Below are 16,879 nucleotides of genomic sequence, written 5' to 3' on the forward strand. Positions count from 1 at the left end.
TGAAACCTCCCACAGCTATGGGCAAGACCAAAGAGCTGTCAAAGGACCTCAGCGATTGAAAGAAGATTGTAGATCTAGAAGAATGGAGAACTTGGAGAATGGTACCACTTTTGGCACCACAATGAAAATGAAAGAAATAAAAGATAACAGTCAGTCGCCCTAGCGCTTGGTCTACATGCAAGATTTCAACTTATGGGCTAAGATGATTCTGAAAAAGGCAAGGGACCAGCCCAGAATTACAAGAGAGGAGCTTGCCAATGATGATCTCAAAGGTGTCGACACAACAGTCACCAAGAAAATCATTAGCAACACACTTAGCTGCACCGGATTGAGATTTTGCATGCCCCCCTGCTCGAGAAGGCACACATCCAAACCCATATGAGGTTTGCCAATGAAACCCTAAATGACTCAGAGAAGGCTTGGGAGAATGTGATGTGGTCAAATGAGAGCAAAATGGACCCCTTTGACGTCAACTCAATTGAACTCAATTTGTTTGAACACAAAGATGCTTAATGCGACTCCAACAACGTCATCCTTGCTGTCGAACATGGAGGTGGAAGCATTACCAGGACTTGCGTCTTGTGTTCCATGCGTGTCAGCCTAAAGCAACCTTGACGTGCACGAATTTTGCCTCTGCATGCTCCTGCCATTCACCGTGGCAATGTGTGTCATTTACTAGATGGCATGCCTGAAAGTGTGAAAACCTGTTTGCACACTGTTTAGACTTAGACCTACTATTGATCCCTAAGGGAAACAGTAGCTCAATTGTAGAAGAAAAAGAAAAACACAATGCAATATGCATTATGCAATAATGTAATGCAATATGAATAAAATATAATAAAATAGAAAGAATATAAGATTTTGCACATTTACACATTTATAAAATTTGCAATTTGAGATATTGTAAAGCAGAATGGCTTTTAGAATGAATTACAATAAGTTCTGTAGCGTTCACTGTTGTCCATCCAGTCCAGTCTGGTGTTCATGTGGACTCCCAAGTCCTCTGATGGTCCACTACTGCCCACGCCCAACATCAACCCATCACTAGATCTTTGGTCTTGTACACATTCAGGTGCAGATGGTTAACCTGAGACCACCACTCCACTTCCTGTCCATCTCTGATGCACCCAATTACTGCATAGTCAACAGAGAACTTCTGCGGGTATACTGGCAACTGCACTGGACATCAGAGGTGTACAGAGTGAACATGAATGGAACAAGTATCCGTTACAGATTTTTGCCGAATACGAGTATGAAACGAGTACATTTCATCATAAACCGTATCCGTGTTTAAAAAAACATGCTCATTATGTATTCACTCTTCACTCTCTGTGATTGGTCAGTCACACACAACATCTCTCCATAGACGGCGGCAGCTCAGTCGTCCATCAATCATGTACATGGTGCAATTGGCAAGTTAAAAAGGGTTTGTGTTGCATTGGTCACACTGTCTCCGCTTTCTTCAGTTCACCTCTATTTGGGTTTGCATCAAAAGTTACTTGGTAAACTTGTCTTGTTACATACACAGGCTTGTGTACAGGCGATTGACTGGCCACAACATTAGGTACATGCCACAGTGACTATATCCAACACTGTATGGTTATGATCAAATAGTACACCCCTCTCAATATGCTGCAGTATGTGGTGGATGTGTGTGTAACTTGTTTATTTCTCAGAATCTGTACTTCTCGTTTGTTAAGGTTTAGGGTGTCAGCAAGCTGCTCTGATCTTCCATTCCTGAAGTGTTGTCAGGAAAGCACCAGTCAACAACAACAAGAAGAAATAATTTAAAAATGGTTGACTATATCCAACTGCCTTCCCATTTGGCCAGTTGTCAGTCATGGAGCTGATTTCCTCAGTTTGTGTTCTGTTACATAAGTTATGCACTTGGCACACAATCTGTGACCAAAAATGCTGCACGTCGGCAGGAAATGTCATGCCATCACATGACTTGAAGTAAAGAAATGTTTACCTTTTGTGTACGATATGTTAGACGCAACATGCATTGTTCCAAAGAGTGTGCACATTGTCACCACCACTTCCTGCAACCGTGAATTGGTCATGGCATTATTTGGTCCCGCTTTGCCCTGTGTGTCACCACGGTACAGCTGGCATCACCCCAGCTTCATTAATTCCTCTATTTGCAAGGGACCAACAAGATGTTCAATTCCAGAGAAGAGGACTCATTGGTGTCAATTATCTCGCAGCTGCAATGCTATTCTGGAGGAGGATGGGAGACATGGGGGACAACTTCTGACTCTCATTCTTGCCTGGCCTTGCTCTCCCCCTGGTTGTCTTCTTGGGAGGCATCTTGAAACAGTGTTGTTCGCTAACGACTTTGGAAATACCAGAACTAAGCACACTTTGAGGCTCTGGCAAGTGCGTAAAATCAATGCATGCAGGGTTGGAAAGTGCCAAGTTTTGATACGCACTACCCGCATTGTTTGTGACTAGGTTGCGCAATGTTCACAGCAACTTCACGCAAGTGACACAAAGATTATGCGTGCCAGAAATTTTGAACAGCTCTGCACAGTGTATACATATTTCACACCAGTTACTACAAATTTACTTGTTGGCACACAAAGTTGCGTACCATTGTGGGGACAAAACTGTGCAAGAATCAAGGTGGCTGTAACCTGTATAGACTATGCACTGAATTATATGAAAACCCATTTTTATTACTTTTGTTACTGTATTCAAAATATAAAATAAAGTATTCACACTTTTTGAACAGTCTCTGCATGGATTCATATTTTAGGTCGCACTTTTTTAATCCATCATTTTGAAAATTCAATGCAATTTTATCGGATTAGTGAAGTAGGAAAAAAAAGTTTATCAACATTCCTTAAGTGTTACTCTTGAGTTGTGGTTCAGGTAATATTGGGCATGCTTGAGCACCTGCGCATATTTTCCCATCAGTCAATGTCCGGGCTCTGCACTACATCCAGAAGTTGCATGTGTGTGAGTGTGTGTGCTAAATCCTGTGTGCATGGCCGTGTCTGCCGGGGACCTGGGAAGGCAATGTATGGCGTTGCTAAAGTCCTGGGTGACAGTGCATCCAACAACGGAAGGGTGAGGGATTAGCGCTCAGGCCGGCGTATGAGGGAGCCCTTCCCGCTTTGAAACAGCCATTCATCTGTGCCCAGGGATTGGAGATGACAATGCAGCCATTGCTCACTGTACCTGACGGAGCCATTAATAAGGCAATGATCCACACGGGTCCTGTGCTGACTCCGTTCTTTACACTCCAATCACTCAAGGCACGGGTTCCTCCTTACTTAACGCCACTTCAGTGCTCACTGCCATCATCATCACCATCATCATAGTCAACGCACCAAAAATCCTTGGTGACGTTTTCCTATTGACTGCTCACACATAATCCACATGCCAAATAACTACTCAATCCTCCATACTGTAATACACTCATGAGTTAATGGACCATAGATGGGCCATTTGAGCAGCTAGAACATGCTTCATAATGGAGTTCCGAGCCAGAAGATTGTTTTTACATTACTTTTGCCCTTTGCACTTTCAGATACGACTGTGGTGCAGATATCCATTTCTTCGCACAACGTCATCTTCAGGATCTTTCCATTCATCTGGATGTAAGATAGTGGCTTGCGAGTATGGATAGTGGTGGAATACAAACCGAGACCTGGTTTTAAATGCAATAAGAAAACCCTGGCCTTCAGTGCTATGCAGCCATCTGTCCATGCCACACAGATCCATCAACCATTGCAATCTCTGCACCCCATGGCCGCCTATTGATTCAAATGTATTCCCTCTGCCTGGCTCTGTGCTCCCAGTGACGCAGTAGAAGTACGCATTCTAATGTATTTTTTTTTTCATTTTTCATGAACTTAAACAAGCCATCATATCTACACAATCACCTCCCTCCAGATAAGACATCTGAGAATGGCCTTTGGTTCATACCTCTGGACAATTTGGAGTCGCCAATGAACCTAACATGTATGTTTTTGGAATGTGGGAAGAAACCGGAATACCCAGAGAAAACCCACACACGCATGAGTAGAACATGCAAAATCCACACAGAGATGCCCAAGCAAAGAATGGAACCCACGTCTTCCCCATCCCCTGACTGTGTGAGATCTTCCCGATGTCCTGACTATGTGGCCAACAAGCTAACCACTTAACCACCGTGTGGCCCTTGCTCCATTACTTAAAAAATAAACACAGTTAGGACACTGATAAACTGTTACTTATTGCTTGCCCCTCTGACTCTTTGAAACAACCAAGTAACGTTGGAAAGGAGTAGGGCTTCAGCAACTTTGTTGGCTAGACCAGCTGCATAGTGGCCCATGTTCACAAAATAGTCCAGTGTGAGATGCCGTTGACAGATTAAAATCTTTTTCTTTTGCTGGTAGGGAATCAGGAACTCCAACCACTTCTGCTTGGTGTTTTCCTCATTAGGAATTGTAAATAAATGTAGCAAATATAACACTTCCTAGGAGACATAGCTAACACCGTGAACAGAGAAGCAAAGCTTGGTGGTATATGAGGACGTCTGGCAATCTGTGACATCAGAAATCACCAGTTTTAGAACGTACTCAAACCAAGCGTTCAGAGCCATCTCAAACTTCTTTCAGGGCTCACTTCCAAATGTGCTGACTGAAACTTTGGCATCGTTTAACAGGAGAATACAACATTCTAACTACATTCAGGTCAGAAAGGTGGAAACAGCATAATCCCTTTCAATGAAGAATCCATACCACTCCCATGATCAGGGCTTGAGGGTACACTTCTACGTTTCTTTTTCCGTGCCAGCCACCCCTGTCAAAGTGCCGTAACTCTAGATTTTTTTTTGTTTTTTAGTTTTATTTTTGTTAATGAGGTCAAGCAGTTGCAGTTTTCCCTTCAGTCTGAAAACTCGAGGCTTTGTATCTCTTGTCACCTTGTGTTAATTTCTGCCTAAATGTATTTTATAAACAAAGAACTGCTCTCTAGCCTGACAGTGGTGACACCTTGATTCCAGTGCAGGATACAGGCAGTACCGGGTTACACCATTAATAATCAACTGGCAGCCATCACACCATTTTAACTACGATCATTATGATAAAGGGCATAAACTTAATTACAGGCCTGCTTAATTATAGCTCTGTCGAAGCTCGTTTGTTTGGTCAAATGCTAATTATACCACCATGTTCTTGGCAAGTCCTCATTTCAATCCACTTTTTTGTGGGCTGAACACCGTGGCTTATTTTCATGCAAATTTGATATCTGGCAAGCGTTTTGTCTTTCTTCTTTCTATTTTTCTGTGCCGGGTGTAAGTGTGGCTTTGTTTGTGAGGTGAACATCTCGCCGACAAGACAAAATCAGGAATAATCAAGAGTAATTAAAGTGGAAGAAGGGTGGGAAGGGCTGGCTTGGAGGAGAGAGAAGCAAAGAATAAAAAATCCTTTCATCTTGTCTCCATAGATGGAAGGAGGGGAGGTGTCAGGAAACCCGGAGATGTTGATAGCGTTGTTGCTTCATTATGCCACATATAGTTTCCTTCAGCAAGATTTAAGAAAGCAGTCTTTTGGTATAGAAGTCACATTTCAAACTGATTGTTTTCTTGCTTTTTGCAGCTATGGATGATGTGCCCTTTGGGATCGATCAGAAGTTCTATGATACGGCAAAAGAGGTAAAATATCAATAGATTTTTTACATTTCTACCACATCTCCCGTTTAAGATTGTAGGGTGCTGGAGCTTATCCCAGCTGACTGGAACTTGGACTAGTTACCAGTCAATCAATGAGCATATTGTTAAAAATGTAAATGAAGGTTATGTTAGGCCAATTGTTTATGTCCTGGCTACTACCTTATCTATAATCTCCAATGAGGTATATTTTTCCTTCTTTCTATTGAAGTAAGGCTTGTAGGGCACATTATATAAACACACATCTTCTTGCCCCAACTCAACAATCTTTGTTCTTCATTTCTGGCATCCATTTCACTTTGAGCTATACACCAATGCTGGTCACCATTTGTTCATGATGTTTACATTTTCTTAGTTTGCTTCGTAATTGCTAATGTGTCCTCTGGTTAACTTCATAGAGGATTTTTTATCATCAATTTTGAAGGCTTAACATCTCTAAATATCAGCCCTGAATGTTTTTCTGACCAGACTGAGGATGGTTAAGTCAATCTTTAAAAAAAACATGTGATAATCTGCCATGATTGCTTTTTAAGAGCCAACTTTGGTCGAAATAAGGCTCCAAATTAGCCTGATTATCATTGTGTGTCTACCGCTTAAAAGGAATAAAATATACCAAGATCAGCTGTTCAAGGCCTTGGTCATTACTGTATTGTACAATTACTTATGAGCATCCATTTTTGTTCTTTTCCTTTCAGTATTTCTCCTTTTTTTACACCCAACTTCACTTTCTTCTCATTTCCCAACCTATTTCTACTTTTTTCCAACACTTTCTGTCCATGACTTTCCCTGATTTACTTCCCATTCCTGCCCTTCCTTTCCTATACTGTCTTTCCTTTATTCTTCTCTCCTTTCCATTCTTCTTTTCTACACCCCTTTCTTTTCCCCTTTTCTTTCATCTATTATTCCTTCCTTTGCTATCCTTTCCACTCCTGTCCTTTCCTCCACCCTGAGTGATGAATGCGTGCACTCAGGCAAAGCTGGCTCAATGCAGTCCATTTGGCTGGCTGGCGGCGGTTGTCACCATAGCCGGGTTGTATTGACACTGAGGGAGAGGATTAAAGATTTTAAGCATGCTTACTTAGCCATGAGCCTAACCGCCATGTTCCTTGTGTGTTTTTTTCTTCCCTTCTCCCTCCTCTCCATGCTTTTGATTTCAGATGCAGCGAGTCAATTTAATGGGCATTACGATCAAATCCCTGGCACAGATCGAGGAGGAAGTGAGTAGAGGCTGCAACGCTCGACTGCAGCTGCCGCCGCTGGCCCAGAATGCAAAGCAAACAATCTTGGGCTTGTAATTAAGTGTCTGAGACAGCGAGACCCTGTTGGCTCCACTAAGCCCCAATTGAATAAAAGCATGGCCTGGCGAGGCAGCCATTCCCTCTTAAAAGCTTTGTCTACTCTTCCAAAGCCCTTGACTTTTATTCCCCAATTCTTCTCCCAAACAGTTCAATCAAGCATCTCTAGGAACGTGGTAGTGTTCTGGAGGTTTCTTTTAAAATTCAGAATCAGCGTCATCCGCACTGAATATGTGAGCTCGGCCAGAGCAGAAAAACACACTCAATTTCCTTTCCATTTCAGATGAAACGCTAGCCTGCAGGAATTGCTAAGACTCTGTGTGTGTGTTGTACAGTATTTGTGTGTGTTTTAAATGGAGGGACCACCACCCCCCTTCTCTCTCATTAGCACAGTACTGTGGTATCAGAACTGCCAGGAAGTGACAGACCACTGTGAAAGAACAGGTGCTGTTGGGTTTGAGATGTGTTACAGAGCAAACACTCCCTCATCAAACCCGGTGTCTGTTCTGCACTCTGCCTCTGTCTTCTGTCACAAACTATCCAAATCACACAGAGTCGCCATGCTGTCATACGGTCATCTGATTGAAGCTCACTGTCAAAGCAGGTATTAATGGTGTATGTGTGTGTGTGTGTGTGTTTGTGTGCATGTATAAGTGTGAACCCAGACTGGATACAACCTGGCTGCTCATCCTCTCTGCTCTCTTTTCTCCTTCCGCTACTCGCCGCTCCCTCGCCTCCTTCCTTTCTTTTTAGTGGGTGTGATTAGCAGGCGGACACATGGCGAGCTGAGCTGGGGAAGGGAAGGGCATGAGAAATCATTAATTACAGCCGCGCTGGAGCTGATGAAGTAAATGCGAGATAGTGTAACACGCTGGATTTAGTGAAGTGGACGACAGCACAAGATTAATGGTGGGGCCTGGCTGATGAGGATGAAGTCGCAGCTTAGCTTGATAATTAGTTTCCAAGTGGGAGCATCCCTCACTATTGTGTTATTTTACTTCTCTCTCCTCCTACTATTATGCCAGGAGGCTATACATGCTGAAAAAAGCGACATAAATATCCTTAGAGGGACTTCTACAAACACGTTCCTAGATAACTAGAAAAACATCAACAGATTTCAGACCTCAGCCAAGGCCGAACCATCATAACATGAATGAACACCTTCACCAGTAGATACGCCCATCCTTCTGATGATCCAATAGGATTCATTCATTATTCATCAAGAAATATACCCTAAATTCTGGACTATGAGCTGCTACTTTTTTCAAAGGCTTCAAATCCTGCAGCTTAAATAATGATGCAGCTAATTTATAGCTAAAATAATTACAGTTCCCATGATGCTTAGAGGGCGGCACAGCGGGCGAGTGGTTAGCGCGCAGACCTCACAGATAGGAGGACCAGGGTTCAATTCCACCCTCGGCCATCTCTGTGTGGAGTTTGCATGTTCTTCCCGTGCATACGTGGGTTTTCTCCGGGTACTCTGGTTTCCTCCCACATTCCAAAAACATGCTAGGTTAATTAGGTAAATTGTCCATAGGTATGAATGTGAGTGTGAATGGTTGTTTGTCTATATGTGCCCTCTGATTGGCTGGTGACCAGTCCAGAGTGTACCCCGCCTCTCGCCCAAAGACAGCTGGGATAGGCTCTGCGACCCTCATGATGAAAAAGCGGTAGAAAATGAATGAATGAATGATGCTTAGAGTGCAGATTCAGGAAGTATTGAATTGGACAAATCTTAAGTAAGTTTGATCAAGTGTAGAATTACTACAGTTTCTGTTTGGACTGCAGCCGCTGAAAAAAAACACATCTTATGTCACACTAATAGCTATTACAGGCACCGGGTGTAGGTAGAATTGGAAGGTTTATAGTGTGTCTATCTGTGTAAATATTGCATGTTACAATCTGAACACATACGGCTTATAGACTAGAGCGGCTTACATATGTACGATTTGTACAATGTATTTTTCTGGCGGCCAAAATTACTTTTCACCTCAGGGTGGCTGGGCTCTCACTTAGACATAAAGTGAGAAGCACGGAAACTCAGAGTAGAACCGTTGCTCCTCCTCCACTTGGGTATCTGGTCAAGATGTCTCCCAGATGCCTCTAAGGGGAGGTGTTCTGACCAGTTGGGAAGACACAGGACATGTTGGAGAGATACGTTTTTCAACTGGCCTGGGAACTTCAGGGAACTAGACAAAGTAGCCTGGGCTCGCCTGCTTAGGCCTGCTGCGACCTGACTTTGGATATATGCGGGAAAAGATGGATGGATGAATTTTTGTCTTTAAATTTGGTGGGTGTGGCTTATGTTTCGATGCACTCAATAGTCTGGAATTTATGGAAATAAAATGCCTGTGAGTTGTGACAGATAAATCATACCCCACCATCATTCAGATTCAAAAGGCATAACAGACTTTTTCTTAACCCAAACCCCTCCCCTCCACCAGTGGCATGTGTTTTTGTACATTTTGGTTCTTTTTTTATATTATTGGCTATGTAGCTGTTTTCTGACTACAGTAGAGAAACACTGTTTGAAATGATTATGTCCCAAGACCACCAGCGAATGGAAGAAAAAATGAAATGAATTGCGATTAATTCCACCTTCTCTCAACCCTCTTGCTAGCTAGATTTCCATGTTCACCTCTCAGATCAAGATTTCAAAAAAAACAAAACAAAGCATAATCCAGGTTTAAGCCCTAAATATGCTTCACATACTTATTGAACACATTTTAAGTAACAAAAGTTACAAAGTTGTCGTTTTTTCTCCTGAAGAGGTCCTGTTTGTGAGTGTCCTTCTAAATAAGTGTCACTTTGTCTCTAATGGCCCAATTTTTAATCCCAATAAAAATCTGGATTAATGAAAGAGATATGCACTCCAGCCCGTACATGTGCATGTGTAATTGAGGAAAACTGTTGCCACACTTATAGATGAGACCATTTCCTACCAGGCGTCACTTACGCTATGTCTGCAATGATGTTGGTTCCAGCAATTAGGCATTCTTTTCATTTCCCAAATGACTCACAAAACTTGCGGATATTATAATTGCTTTTAGCCACGCATATCTAATTTGTGTCTTTTAAAGTGTTAATTAGTGCGTGATTTAAAGTGACGTCTTCATGTGGTTTGCTCTGCTGAAAAATGTTGTCGGAGGCTGGCTTAATGATTTTTAGTATACAGTATATTGTGAGAACGTGTGCACACATGACAAGATTTTCATTAGCACCTATGCATGATGGCTTTTCAGCATTGCTTTGGGAGTTAGCTATGTGCATGTCCGATGTCTGGATGCATGGAAGCAGAGACATACACAGGAGTGTGTGTGCATGTGTGTGTGTGTGTGTGCGTGCTGTGAGAGGGAGAGCTCCAAATAGAGGTGGAATTAATGAAGACAACATGTCACATATTTTTGGCAGAGGAGCAGGAACAGGAAATGAAGCTGGCCTCGTCTGGGTGACTGCCGCCCATGTTCTAGTGTGTCACTGTCCTGTCAGCCTGTGTGTAAAACTGGCAGACATTGATACATGCTCTCCCCGATAACACCCCATTCCCCCATCCATCATCCACACACACACACACACACACACACACAAATTAAATACATAGGCTACATACATACTTACTCAGGTTATTTATTTACTATGCAAGTTGTTGAGACTGAATTTTTGTGTGGTGGGGGCCTGAATTTCCCCTCTAACATGGTTGTGGTGTGTGACAGGTTTGGAGCTTCCGTCAAGTAGATGAAAATCAGAATATGTGGTCTTTTGATAGCTCTTAGCTATTGTTTCAGTGTGCTCGGTTGCTTTTGTTGGGCCGCTATAAACTTATTTCAGTGATCATACAGCATCCTCTAGTGTTTGTTCGCAGTACTACAACTATGTTATTACAGTGTCGTACAGTTTTTCATAATTTTTTTTTTTGCCTTTTCTTAATCTGCTTGACAGTTTGATATCGTTCCAGTTTGTTTATGCTGACGCAATTTATTCCATACTGTTGTGATTTATGAAATATAATACAAACACTGCTTGATATTTACAATAAAGAATTGCAGTGTCAACCATGTGACATGCATACATGAATACACATGAATTGATGAAATATGAATTTAACAAATAGTTTTGCCTTTAAAAGCCGTCAATCACCATCATGATTTGGTGCCATAGTTGAATGATGTTGATGTTGTGCCAGAAGAGGGCAGTATGACTTAATTTTCGCCTCACTCCAGATATAGCTGCTGTTGAATGATGGTTGAAGTACTGTACACCCCCCCCCCCCACACACACACACACACACATACATAGTACACGCATTTCTGTTCTCAGAAATTGAGCACTATTTTAGTTTTTCCCACCAGAACACCCAAAAATATGACGTAATTTGCATTTGATAACCATAAAACAAATAACTACATATTTTAAAACAATATACATGCTTGCTTATTCTTCTTTTATGTTTATATTTTATGATTTATTATTTTATCTAATTATACTCTGTACTCAGTATATTGTGTTAAGGTATTTTAGTAGTCACTTTGATATAGACATTTGAGATTGTTGAACTCAAGTGTGTGTACCTGTTCAGTAATAAATGTGTCTTTTCTTCTGTCATGCAGTTTCACTACAACTTCAGCACAGAGCGAAGCATTATTGCATAACCTGCCTCTGAACTTCAACTGAATGGACCACTCTGGCGGACAAAAGCAAAAATTGGTAACAGAAAATGATGAAGGCAAAGAAAATAAATAAACGGTGTATGTATGTATTATTCAGTAGAATATTGTGCAAAGCTCAGAATGGATTAATATTTGATGAATTTGTGCCAAGGTAAAATTTTACCTTGGCTGTGATTGTGACATTTGTCAGTAGTGGGTTGTCACCAAGGGACAAGACAGAGCAGCAAAACTTACGACAAACTGACACATCTCTCTGATCTGTTCCAGTACAAATATCTTTCCATCACAAAGTTCATCAGGCGGTGTACAGAAAGAGCGAGCAGAGCTCTGAAGCGCTGAGCCTTTACCCCAGACACCGGTCCATCACTGCTGTGACACCTCAACTGAGTCAGCGAATAGAGAAAATAATTTCAATATCATTACATTTCTGCTCTGATGCACATGATTATTTCGAGTGAGTGTGACTTTGACTGCTTTTTCTATCTCATTTTTTGTATGTTTTCTCATCTCCACTGGCAACATACATACATGAGCACAAGTTTGATTTATGTTTTAAATGGCCTATTTTTTGTCATTGTATCGACTATATTGAGTAATGCCAATACAAAGGTGCCTATAGGAGTGTTATTTTGCATGTATACGGCTCTACTAATGTTAAAAACCCATATTTAGAAGGTTGTACACAGGTTTTCTATCCCCTAGCTACTAAAAAATAATCAATTTATGAATAACAAATGCAAAAAATAGATTTATCATGGTCTGAAACCAGTCATCATGATAAGTGAGGGATTGCTGTTTTCATTTTGTTTTGAATGAAACATACAAAAAAGACACATTATATATATATAATAGTATATAATCATACTATAATAGAATAAAGATAATACAACAAAATGCATAATCGTACATTGACTCATAGGAAGAGTGATTTGTAAATCAAATTGACAAAATATTTACATTTTATATTAGACATCTATATTCCTCAGATTCATTTAAAAGTCATACTGTAGTATATAGAGACTTCCATAGTTTATATGTGTAAAACAAGTCCAAAATCTATTGAAAGCATAGTGAAAGTGCTACGCACTTATAGATTATTGCAGATTATTCATTCATTCATTCATTCATTTTCTACCGCTTCAACTGCACCCGGTGACACTTTGCCTCTCAGTATACAGCACATCAATAACTGCTCGCGCCTATTCATAAAGCAAAGTTAGTTGTCGTTGCTAACAATGCAAGTATCTGTCTTTCCAAAATCCCCAATGACTCTTGGAGTTTGCCATTGTTAAATGAAGCGAACATCAGATGACATCCCTCGACGAGGTTTTATGTTACTCTTCTGTTCTGCTGCTGGAGTCGAAGCGACAGGCTGAGGAATGTTCTTCTGCAGAGGGAACACTTTTTTTCACGCTGCTGCATAGAGGTGACGTTCATGTCAGTGATGCCCTAGAGCACACTGACAGTTTCCCAAAGCCCTCCTCCCTTATGCGCATACAGTACAATGCATATACTGCAGGCATATGTGACCACATTCACTTGCAACCACCACATCCTCCAACCACACCTAGATTTATTCTATTCTATTTATGCACCCCAAAAATGTTGATTGTGGTATAGATTATAATAATGCATTGATATTATCTTTGCTTAACCTCTTCAGACCCTGCGAAGAAGACAAACAATGGTGAGCTTTTATTTCTTTAATGATACTGCAAGACCCAGAATGCACTGCAGTTATAGTGTGTTGTCATATAGCTGTGCCCCGCCCCTCCATTGCCTTAGTCCCAATTGAGTGCACCTGTAACTCCCGAATAAAGTTTAAGGTAGTTTTATGATGCAAATCACACTTTATCGTGTTTATTTGATCTCTGAATTGTGTTGATAGTTACGGTTTTCTTTAAGGACAGTACTTGAGATTCATATGCGCCTGATTACAGCAGCCTTTGTGGGACAAAAAGTGTTTGGCAAAGCACTCATTAGAAAAGTTGAGTCTGTATTGAGTTGGTGAGCTATCAGTAATCGTATTATTATAGTAATCGCTTATTATTATTACTATTATGCATGCAACGATGCTGAAATACTGTAACAGTGTAAACTTTACTTCAATGACAGGGTCCTGAAAGGTAGGATCATTCAGGTTGCAAATTTTGGGAAGGTTTTCAATGTAATTTCTTAACAATACTTACCATAACAGACAGAAACAAACCAAAGTGCCTAGTGGAAAACAAGGCTTGAGAGTCTCCAGATGGGCATAGGGCAACATTTCTCTCTGAACATACCCGGAATCACCCCTTTGAAAAGCTTCCACACATGGCTTTCATTTTCCTTTTACGCCCTTTATGATAAGGTAAATAATGATGATTTTATGACCGCACTTTCAAATTAAAATGGATTTCTGCATGTGTGTGTATTCTGGGGAGAAATTGAAAGGCTAAAGAAGTAATTTCAGGCTGTTGTGCGTTTCACATCTGGCAGATCTGTTTCGAGGCATCCTTTAAAGGCCCTCACTATCTCCAGCCTACAAGGCCTACTTTGGGCTCAGTGGCTGAAACTGTTTTGGAGAGTTTCAGTGAAGCTGAGCTCAACCGGCGAATAACACATCAAAACTCCACCCTCTTTAAGTCCGCCAGATGTCCCGTGGTCATTTTTACGCTCACACCCCAGTGCATGACACGGAGCGGTGTGTAAGCATGTAGACAGGGGTGGATGGGCTGCTTGGAAATTGGAAAAGGAAGCCAGTATTTATGAGGTGGTTTGAGGTGCTGTGTTCAGACGGGCTTGGCCAGCCACTCTCCCTCTGACAAGCCTGCTTCCCCCTGAGCTTGGGTGACCAGAGACACATAGAGGTGAAGGAGTAAAGGCGCAGAGCGCTTGTCAAAGCAGGTCCTGATCAGACACGGACACACAGCTAACAAACTCACACACAGGTGATGTTGCAAATCAAGAGGATGCAACGGAAAATAATGTGCATGTGCTCTGCAGTTTGTCATCAAGCATGAAAAACAGAATCCAAGCTCAGTGCATGCTACGGCATGCCTATCTTATAGAGGAAGACATTATTATAACTAAAAAGTGCAGTTACCGTACAAATTGTGGGTAAATGCTGAGAGAAGCTATAGCCAATTAAATGAAGAATAATTATAATGCAGACCCAATTAAGGGGCTGCATTATAATTCACATTATATATAAATCACATTTTTTCCGATATATTTTAAAGTTTGAGTTCCCACACATTTTGCTGTCTTCTATTCAACCAAGTAAAGCACAATACCATGGAAAATCAGTTTTCATCAAAAATGTGTTACACAATTTCCAACAAAAAACACAATTAATTTTTCCTAGATTTTTCCTAGATTTTTTCGGACTTTATTGTGAACTTCAGCAGCAGGTGCAATCATCATTACAAGGACATGCGCACCTCCCTTTCTGTACACCATTCCCCCTGCAACCCATGTTAACTAGGAACTAGGGTTGGCCCATATGGACCTTAGCATATATCACAATATTTTGGGGATGTACCACGATAGAACATTATAAAACAATAATAAATTCGTCCAAGTCTTATATAAAAAGCTACAAACCTTCAGCCATATAATTAAACTGTCTCAAATTGTTAAGCACATTAATGATTGGTAAGAAAGATGTAGTCACCCATGCAATTCCAACTGCATATGGAAAATGTTTTTTATGAGCAACTTGTTTTGTTTACGACATGGGAAAAACTGTGCTCTTATTTGGACGATCACAGAAGTATGTTGGGTGGAGTATGTGTATTTATGGCTAAGACAAACAAAGTTAAAAAATAAACATACTTTTTGTATTTTGACTTAGAAACAGCACTTTATATGTATGAATTGGAAAAATGATAGACGGTCAAACAGACGCTTTTGTTAGCTGAACTGTGTTTAAATTTTGAAATGTACAGGTAAGTGTTGTTCTCTCCAGTTCGTGCCACTACACCGAATCCTTGTTCAGGACTAGCAGTGGTTGTGGTACGGTATCGTGACTCCGTGTCCTCAGAAAACATGGAAAGTAAGTAGCATCTGTAGGCTGCACTAAAGGAGAAAACCTTCACACAAGCCCATGACCTAATCAGACGCCAAGGCACAAGCAGCCCCTTAGTCTGTTATGTTGTGCCCTGAATGCAGCACAACATAACTGCCCCATTGTGGTTGTGAGAACTGCATGGATGATGATGGAGAACTTTAATTGGATATTTCAGTTTTGTTCACACCAAATTTGTTAAAAAGAAGAAAACATTATGTATTCATGTATATTTTTACTTTATAATACAGTACCAAAGTCACAACTTTATTGGAGCCTTACCCACCCACAACAGTGTGTAATTCAGTGAAACATTCAGTATGTCACTGAGTTCTTTCTTGCTCTCTTTTTGCATGCTGACATCATCAAGCATCAGAGTGTCCCACAGAGACTTAAAGTGAGAGGTTAGCCGTGTGGTCTTCGCCGCACCACCATCTCAACGAGGCCCTGGCTGTGCTCCATGGAGACATCAAATGTGAGGTAACATGAGTGATTGCTCAGTACAGGGATCCCCTTGCCTCCCCACACAGCCTCCACACTCTCCCTACCATGCGGCAACCAGCCCATGTGAGTCAAATTATTATAATTGAGCAGGGATGTAGTCGGGTGTGAGGTGATCTCTCTCTTCATCCCCTCCCTCCATGCAGATATTTGTCAAATGACCAGCAAGCATCTTCCCCCCTCCTACCCTCTGTCGCCTGTAACACAGAAATCAATTAACTCCTTTCAAGTCTGATCAAAGCGCCTGATCGCCATGCAGGTCTTTCCACAACCTGCAGGACAATTAGCTCCAGTCTGGATCAGCCACTGTGCACATACAGTAGGACTGGCGTGGGCAGAAACAAACAGGAAGTACCCTAATAGGGGACGGCTCCAACTTGCATGCCTCTGACGACAGTGAGCTAGCTGGCAGAAATAAAACAAAAGATGCAAAAGTGGAAGTGTTGTGACAAAGCACAGCAAGATTGTGACATCAAACTGTTTGGACATGAGGGGGGGTGCAAGTGTACTTTTCGTCCATAGTCAGGTGCATTGACCCTGTCCACCCCCTAAAGGTGCCACTTGCATTTTATTTGACATTAATGGCAGGCCAGCAGTTTCTAACAGCCACCTGGATGCAATAAAGGGCCAGCTCCTGAGCTCTGGCTGCCTAGAGGATTTCCCAGCAGCTCCCGCGGGACCTCTGGCTAGTTAAGATGTTTATTAAGCT

At 41.5% G+C, this 16,879-nt stretch overlaps 1 protein-coding gene across 2 annotated transcripts in view; it reads left to right on the plus strand.

Annotated features, from left to right (window-relative positions):
- Positions 1–11,762, plus strand: part of LOC131128695 (multivesicular body subunit 12B) — a 62,052-nt gene extending 50,290 nt beyond the window's left edge. The window contains exons 8-10 of one of the 2 annotated variants that reach the window (XM_078789321.1): positions 5,589–5,644; positions 6,817–6,876; positions 11,562–11,762. In XM_078789321.1, coding sequence (XP_078645447.1) covers positions 5,589–5,644; positions 6,817–6,876; positions 11,562–11,603 — 158 coding nt within the window. In that variant the 3' untranslated portion in view covers positions 11,604–11,762. Of the gene's footprint in view, positions 1–5,588; positions 5,645–6,816; positions 7,245–11,561 lie in introns of those variants that run through there. The other variant, XM_078789320.1, reaches the window with a different exon arrangement.
- The last annotated feature ends 5,117 nt before the right edge of the window (positions 11,763–16,879 follow it).

Source organism: Doryrhamphus excisus, linkage group LG3 (genome assembly GCF_037039965.1).
Source record: "Doryrhamphus excisus strain RoL-2023G ecotype Guam linkage group LG3, RoL_Dexc_Guam_v1.1, whole genome shotgun sequence".
Lineage (NCBI taxonomy): Eukaryota > Metazoa > Chordata > Actinopteri > Syngnathiformes > Syngnathidae > Doryrhamphus > Doryrhamphus excisus.